Here is a 7,560-nt window from a genome sequence, read left to right as displayed (position 1 = left end):
TGAATTATAAGCAATACAGAACCTTTATTATAAGAAAAAGCCATAGCCATCCTGGGTGATCACAGGAAAAGATGGATTCGTTAGCATCATCTTCATCTGTTCATGACAATAGACGATTTAGATCAGTTAAATAAATTAATTCATACGATAAGTAAAAAACAAATGTAAAAAAAGAAAAAAAAAAACTGATAATTTTGTTTCCAACGGCAAGATGGTTTCTGGTAATCGGAGACTTATTCAGTGTGTTACGATAACAAAATTAATATTAAAATGATTGTCTATAAATGATCTATCTGTCAATATAACTGTAAACTGGAAAAATGACTGTGTTTGGCCAGAATTTGACTGAGAAAGTGAAGCCACCCGAACTTTCTCCATCAAATCCTAGTCAAACGTTGAATATATTGCTAAAACTAATTTTAGATATTGATAGATCGTTAAAATTGAATTATTTTGATACCAATATTGTTACCTAATGTTTCCAAAACAAATTCCGATTATGGACCCGTAGCTGTTGGTACTGGATTCTGGCAACTGTAATTAAGTAATTTTTTTAAAAATGTTTTAATTAAAATAAATTACAAGAATTTTTTTTATGATAATAAAATTGAAAAAAATGTATCTATAAAAAAATTTTCAAATAATTGATGTACAATTACTACCAGATTAGAATGATGCTAATCCAACTATTAAATTCTTTTTAGAAAAAAGTTTAGTTGTTTACTCATAAAAAAAAAACTGCAATATTTAATAGTCGAGAAGTGAATTTAAGAGAAATACACTATTCAAAAGGTTTTTTTTTTGGTTTTAGGAGACTAACCTGTTGATTCTGTGAGTGATGGGGCTACTCGTTACTAGCCTCAATTTCTTTAATAAGATCCTTAAAATTCTCCACCGAAAGAGATGATAGATATTTACTAGTATAACCAAAGCATCCTCTAGATGTTTGTTTATAGCTGACACGTATTTGTGGAATGTGTTTAGTGACATTCTCCCAGTTCTCATTTTTTATCATACAATAAACCTCCTTCAATATCATACAAAATACAAGTCTCTTTAGGTTATTGAGATGCTCAATTCCAGTTGGAATCTCCTTCAACAATGGGCATGGTCCAATCAACAAGAATGTAAGACTAGACATTGTACCTTTCTCTATCATCATGCATTTCAGTCCTCTGAAGTTGTAGAGATACAAGCTTTGGAGCTTTGGAAACCAACCTTCTTTGAAATGCAATTGTTCATCACAGTCGTGCACAAAGAGCATAAGCACCAATAAATTGGGCAAAGCTTGAAGGATTGTCATGGAATCATTGGTTGAACCTTTCAAATCCAAATTTAATCTGGTTAGGTTTTGAAGTTTAGAAATCCAAACTGGTAGAATTTCAATAAACATCCCTCCCAAACTAAATCGCTCAAGACATAAAGGAGGAGAAGCCAAGGATTGTATATCAAGAGGCTCTTCTCCACTTGAAAATGCTGTTACAGTCAAACCTTCAAGGTTTTTCATATTCTGTACAATAACAAACAAATCCTTCACATCTCTATTTGCGACCCTAATGCCCAACTTTCTCATCTGCCTCAGTTTCTTAAGCTCTTCAAGTACTTCAGTGTTTCCATGCACATACCGTAGCTGCTGCAACTCTGTTAAAACCCCAAAACCTTCTTGTATTTTTGCTGTTTCTCCGTAAGGACCTTTGTTGTCCAAGCATCGTGTAATTAGAAAACGCAATTTTTTCAAATTCTTGATCTCAACCGGGAGCTCATTCACAAAAGTCCACTTCAAATCAAGAGTCTCTAAGTTGAGAAGCACGCCTACGGACTTGGGAAGTTCTTTAACTTTTGTATTTCTCAAACTCAAGTAGTGCAAATGGAAGAGCTTTCCCACTCCATCAGGAAGACAATCCAAAGGGGCATTTTCAAAATCAAGTATCTTTAAAAGCTTGAAATCAGCAACAAATGCAGTCGTGAAAGTCCCGGGCAATTCGTCGACATTGAAAAGACAAATGGAACGGATCTTTGAATTTTTTATGCTCTCTAAAACACCATTAGCGCATTTGTGTACTGAAATATGCCGAGTTTTACTAAGGTGACTCAAGTCTTTTTCATCAAAGAACCGAAAAAAATCACATTCCTTCGTCTTTCTACGAATGGTCTCGTACATCAAATCATGAACTCTACAACTTTTAGCTCGTCCAGAAGCTTTTCTCTCTGAATCTTGAACCAAGCTTCTATCAATAAGTTCTTTCAAGTATTCTTGTGCAACATACTCAGATGGAAGGTCGTTGTTGCATTGGACAAAGCCTTCAGCTATCCAAAGGCGAATTCATCTCCCAAATCTAATTTTGTAGCCTTCTGGAAACACACCAAAGTATAAGAGACATGACTTGAGATGGTGAGGAAGATCATAATAACCTTCAGACAAAACTCTCTTGCAATCACTAAGATGGGAATCAGAACTTAATTTTGAGCCCAAACTATCTAGCATATTTCTCTATTCAGAAACAATCTTGTTTTTTCTTGAGAGAAGCCCACCTATCGCAGCAATTGCTAGAGGAAGACCTCCACATTTTCCAACGATACGTTCCGATAATTCTATCAAGTTTGGAGGACAACAGCCGACAGAGCCAAATGCCTTTCTGCAAAAAGGTTCAAGCATGTGAACATGAACTATTGAGAACGGTATGAATTCAGCAATTGCTTTATTCCGTGTCGTTACCATTACTCTACTGTTTTTTTTTTTGGTTATCAAGTAAAGCATGCTCTACATCTCTACAAAATTGAATTTTCCACAAGTCATCGAACACAATCATGTAACACTTGTCCTTTAAGTATTCCCTCAACTTCATGATAAAATCCTTCTCTTCCATTATTTTCTTTCCCAACTGTGATCCAAGCCTGGCAATCAAAATGCTTCTTCACCACATCGTTGTTATAAATATTCCCGGTAAGAGTGGTTTTGCCTAGTCCTCCTTCACCCACAACTGTAACCACTGAACGGTTGGATTTTCCACTTACCAACAAACCAATCAATTGGTCTCTAGTAGATTCGATGCCCACAAGTTCAGTCTCTTCGATGAAAAAGCCACCAACTTGAGAGTCATGCGGTACAAGATGTCCTTGATCTATGTGCCTCAAGTTATAGTGTTCTGCTCTTCTCTGTATGTCAGCAAATGATGATTTGATATGTTTAATCTCAGATGAAATTCCATGACGCACCTTAAGTTCATTCATGAAGCAACGCATTTTCCAAAGGAAACCAGAGAGACCTTTGCCAGCATGAACATGATGCTTTGCCTCATTAAGTATGTACTCATCTATGACGTCTTCAATGTGATGAGTTTCGTCCCTTACTTGTTTTACCCAGGTACTTGTGACACCTCCATTGCTTTCTCCTTCTTCTTCGGCTGCTGCCTTTGCATCTGCATCCCTGAGGAAAGATCTGATGAACTCCAATTCTCTTTTGATGCTTTCAACTTCTTTCTTTACACTTCTCAACAGCTTGGTTTCTTGGACAAGCAAGGAAGCCAAGGTTTCTATAGCAAGGTTCACTGTAAACTCTGCCATATCTCATAACCTTTTTCTTGTTCACTCCATCTTAATTCCTAAGATGTATGATCTTGCATACAATGTTTTATTGTTTCTACCGAAAACAGTGGGTTGGACAGAAGTGTGAGCACAATTCTTTAGATGGTTTAGTTGACTAGTAAAACTTTTGGGACTTCGTGAACTTAGTTGTAAACAGCTGGACTTATTAATAATTAATAAAGTTTGAGAAGATGCTGTTATTAATTAATTCGGTTAAGGTTTTGTATGGTTTTAAACATATATTACTGTGAAAAAGTTGTATCTACCAAATGTTAAAAGAAAATGTGGATCAAAATATATTGAAAACTCAAATGGATTGAATTAATTGATGTGATATAAACTTACACAATAAAATATAACATGATATCAAATAATACAATATAGTTCAATTAATATAACAACAAAATTATTAGTCTAATATACATAAAGAAAAATACTATACTTATTAATTCTGTATACCAACTTTTCATCTTGACTGATGTAAAGTGTGATGTGGGGAGTCTCTAACTCGACCATGTCGCATTCCACGTTAGCGGTATGCAGAATCAGTATCTGTACATTACATATATATATAAGCGTCTATATGATATTACATTGCGATGTTGAGTATATATATAAAAACGTCTATATGATATTACATTGCGATGTTGAGTGACATTGTTGGTGTGCATGCTCAAACTACATCAAAATACTTCTGGACTGAGAAGCAGAATTAGTTCATCAAATTTGGTTAAGGAAGTTGATGGCAGCTGTAAGTAGAAGGCTATTTGTTAACAGAAGTATAATCCCATTAGATTACTTAACTCAAAGGTGCCATTTTATTTGAGTTTTGACAAACATTCTTTGAAGATTGAACACACAGAGATCATCAATAACAGTATATGTTAAACTGAAGGAAGAATTATCTACATCTCCAGCTATAGTATATACTAAACTTTGGCCTCTATGAGCCAGACAATAACAGTCAACAACGTTTCTGGTAATACCAAATAGCTCTATCTTCTCGTTTATAAAATGTTTCTTCTTTGTTTATACAATGTTTGATTGTTGTGTTAAGAAAGCAGTGGGTTGGAGAGAAGTGTGAACACAAATATTTTATACTCTCTAATCGATGCCATGAACATATAACTAATTATCCTAGTATAGAGAATGCAACAAATATTATGAAAGAAATTAAACTTCATATCGTAGGCATAACCTAACATTTAATAGCAGAGAAGTGAATTCAAGAGAAACACACTATTCAAAAGGCTTCCTTGTTCTAGGAGACTGACTTGTTGATTCTGTGAGTGATGGGGCTACTTGCTACTCAGCCTCAATTTCCTCAATAAGTTCCTCAAAATCTTCTGTTGGAGGAGATGACAAATATTTACTAGTGTAAAAATAGTATCCATTGCTTGTTTGTTTATAGCTAACATGTACTTGTGGAATGTGTTTAGTGACATTCTCCCAGTTCTCATTTTTTATCATGCAGTAAACCTCCTTCAACATCATTTCAAATACAAGTTTTTTTAGGTTATTGAGATGCTCAATTCCAGTTGGAATCTCCTTCATCAATGGCCATGGTCCAATCAACAGATATGTACGATTAGGTGTTGCACCTTTCTCTATCATCATGCATTTCAATCCTTTGAAGTCGTAGAGATACAACTCTTGGAGCTTTGGAAACCAACCTTCCTTGAAATGCAATTGTTCATCACAGTCATTTACATAGAGCATATTAATAAATACAAGTATCTTAATGTCAACTAATTATACGAAAACAGGGCAAACCAGGAGACCTATTTTGGATTGGTAAAGGTGTGTTCTCAATAAAAGTATAGAAAGAGTGTATGATTCATGGAATATATAAGAAATTGAAATTGTAAAAACATTAGCTAACACTGCATCTATAAAACTACAACTATACTCGTGCCAATACAATTCTTGGTAGGTTTGGGTTTCACCATATGGTTACCCTCGACTACTATAACCATCCACCTTATAGCTGTTAAGAAATGCACAAGCTGCACGTTCTCACTATCTGGCTGTTGCAATCTTAAAAGAGAAGATGGATCGAAATTAGACAAATTAAAGCTTGTTCATTCAGTAATATCAAGAATAGAACTTAGTAGTTGATTGAGATTACAATGAATATATATAATGGCGGTAACACATAAGAGTAAACTTTACAATAACAACAGCAACAAAAACATACGGTAGATATTACACGCTGGTAATCTTGAAACAGAAAGTGGCCATTGCAATCTTATCCTTATTCTTGAAGATACTTCATCTGTTCATGACAATATAAACCAGAAATACAATCGTTATTTGAAATTTAAGTATTGAATGAGAATATGATTCATATTTCATAGGATAAATAAAACTTTAGCATCAGAACATTTTTCTTGTTCTTACAGTAATAACAAGAATAGAGCTTGGCAGTTGATTGAGAGTACATACGAATAAATACAGCAATGGTAACAGCAGCAACAAAAAACATACATTAGCATTGAATTTGAATATGATTCATAGCATAAATTAAAACATAAGCATCAGAACATTTTTTAGCATTAGTAACAAGACATACATTAGCATTGAATTTGAATGTGATAAGCTTCTTCCCTTACACAAGTACTGACGACACCTCCATTGGTTTCTCCTTCTTCCTCGGCTGTTGCCCTTGTATCTGCATCCCTGAGGAAAGATCTGATGAACTCCAATTCTCTTTTGATGCTTTCAACTTCTTTCTTTACAGTTTACACTCGTCAACAACTTGGTTTCTTGGACAAGGAGCCCAAGGTTTCTATCGCAAAGTTCACTGTAAAGTCTGCCATATCTGATAACTGACAGCTCTTGATTTGGAAATCCATGTGATTTGCAATATTAAAAGATCTCATCCATTCAACACTCAATCAACAAACAAAAAACTCAGATTTGCAGGCCGTCGGATTTGTGCAACAACAGAGAAGAGAAGAAGAAGAAGAAGACGGAAAACCCTTGCTTCGATCTGCGTTGTTCGAGTTTTCCCCCTCTTTACTATGTAATGGAAACGACACCGTTGGACTTATGAATAAGAGCTAACGTCCATGTATCACAATGTAACGGAACTTGTATTCTTTTCGTTAACAGCCGCTCACTCTCTTTAAACAATAACACTGGAATATTTTCCAGAATCCAGAACCGGACCCTTTCAAATTGCTGCAGAACCAGATGTTAAAGCTCAATTCTCCAAACTGTTTTCTTCTGATTTTTCAGTTGTACCCTTATCAGATCGCTGCTTCACTAATAATCTTCATCCATTTCAATCCTTTGAAGTTGTAAAGATACAAATTTTGAAACTTGTAAATCAGATCGTGGACTTTACAACTTCCAGGTCGTCCAGAAGCCTTTCTCTTTGAAACTTGAACCAAATTTCTGCCAATAAGTTCTGTCAAGTATTCTTCGGCAATATGCTCTGATGGGAGGGGGTGACTGTATTAGACAAATTCTTCCTCTTTTTGCAAATCATGGACTCTACAAGTTTTAGCTCCTACAAACATCCAAGCTTCTTTTAATAAGCTCTTTCAAGTATTCTTCTGCAACGTGTTCAGATGGGAGGTGGTTGTTGTATCGGACAAAGCTTTCAGCTATCCAGAGGCGAATTAATCTTCCAAATCCAATTTTGCAGCTTTCTTGAAACAGACAAAAACAGGGGACCTCAATAAAAGTCTGAAAAGAGTGCATGATTCGCGGAATATGTAAGAAATTGAAATTGTAAAAACGTTAGCACCAGAACTAGCTGGCAGTGCATCTATAAAGCATCAGAACTCCATTTCTCTTTGATGCTTTCAACTTCAACTTTGGACAAGCAAGGAGCCCAAGGTTTCTATAGCAAAGTTCACTGTAAACTCTGCCATATCTGATAACCTTTTTCTTGATCACTCCATGGTTAAGATGTTTGCTCATGGATACATTGTTCTGTGTACAACCAAAATTTGATGCACGCGCCTT

At 35.2% G+C, this 7,560-nt stretch overlaps 1 protein-coding gene across 1 annotated transcript; it reads right to left on the bottom strand.

Annotated features, from left to right (window-relative positions):
- Nucleotides 1-844: 844 nt before the first annotated feature.
- On the bottom strand, nucleotides 845-2,719 carry LOC116142361 (disease resistance protein RPM1-like). The gene is made up of 2 exons (XM_031427785.1): nucleotides 2,533-2,719; nucleotides 845-2,307 (listed from the first exon to the last, which is right to left on the bottom strand). The coding sequence occupies exons 1-2, from the start codon at nucleotides 2,717-2,719 to the stop codon at nucleotides 845-847; spliced, it is 1,650 nt and encodes a 549-aa protein (XP_031283645.1).
- Nucleotides 2,720-7,560: the final 4,841 nt, after the last annotated feature.

Source organism: Pistacia vera, unplaced genomic scaffold (genome assembly GCF_008641045.1).
Source record: "Pistacia vera cultivar Batoury unplaced genomic scaffold, PisVer_v2 Contig407, whole genome shotgun sequence".
Lineage (NCBI taxonomy): Eukaryota > Viridiplantae > Streptophyta > Magnoliopsida > Sapindales > Anacardiaceae > Pistacia > Pistacia vera.
The sequence above is the reverse complement of the archived record's forward strand: the minus strand, read 5'-3'. Positions and strand labels throughout refer to the sequence as shown.

Bases quoted from the DNA above. Each gene is read 5' to 3' on its own strand.
- LOC116142361 (XM_031427785.1), bottom strand. From the start codon at position 2,719: ATGGTAACGACACGGAATAAAGCAATTGCTGAATTCATACCGTTCTCA. The intron at 2,308-2,532 runs GTGGGCTTCTCT...GCCTTTGGATAG, and splicing joins TCTAGCAATTGCTGCGATAG to CTGAAGGCTTTGTCCAATGC.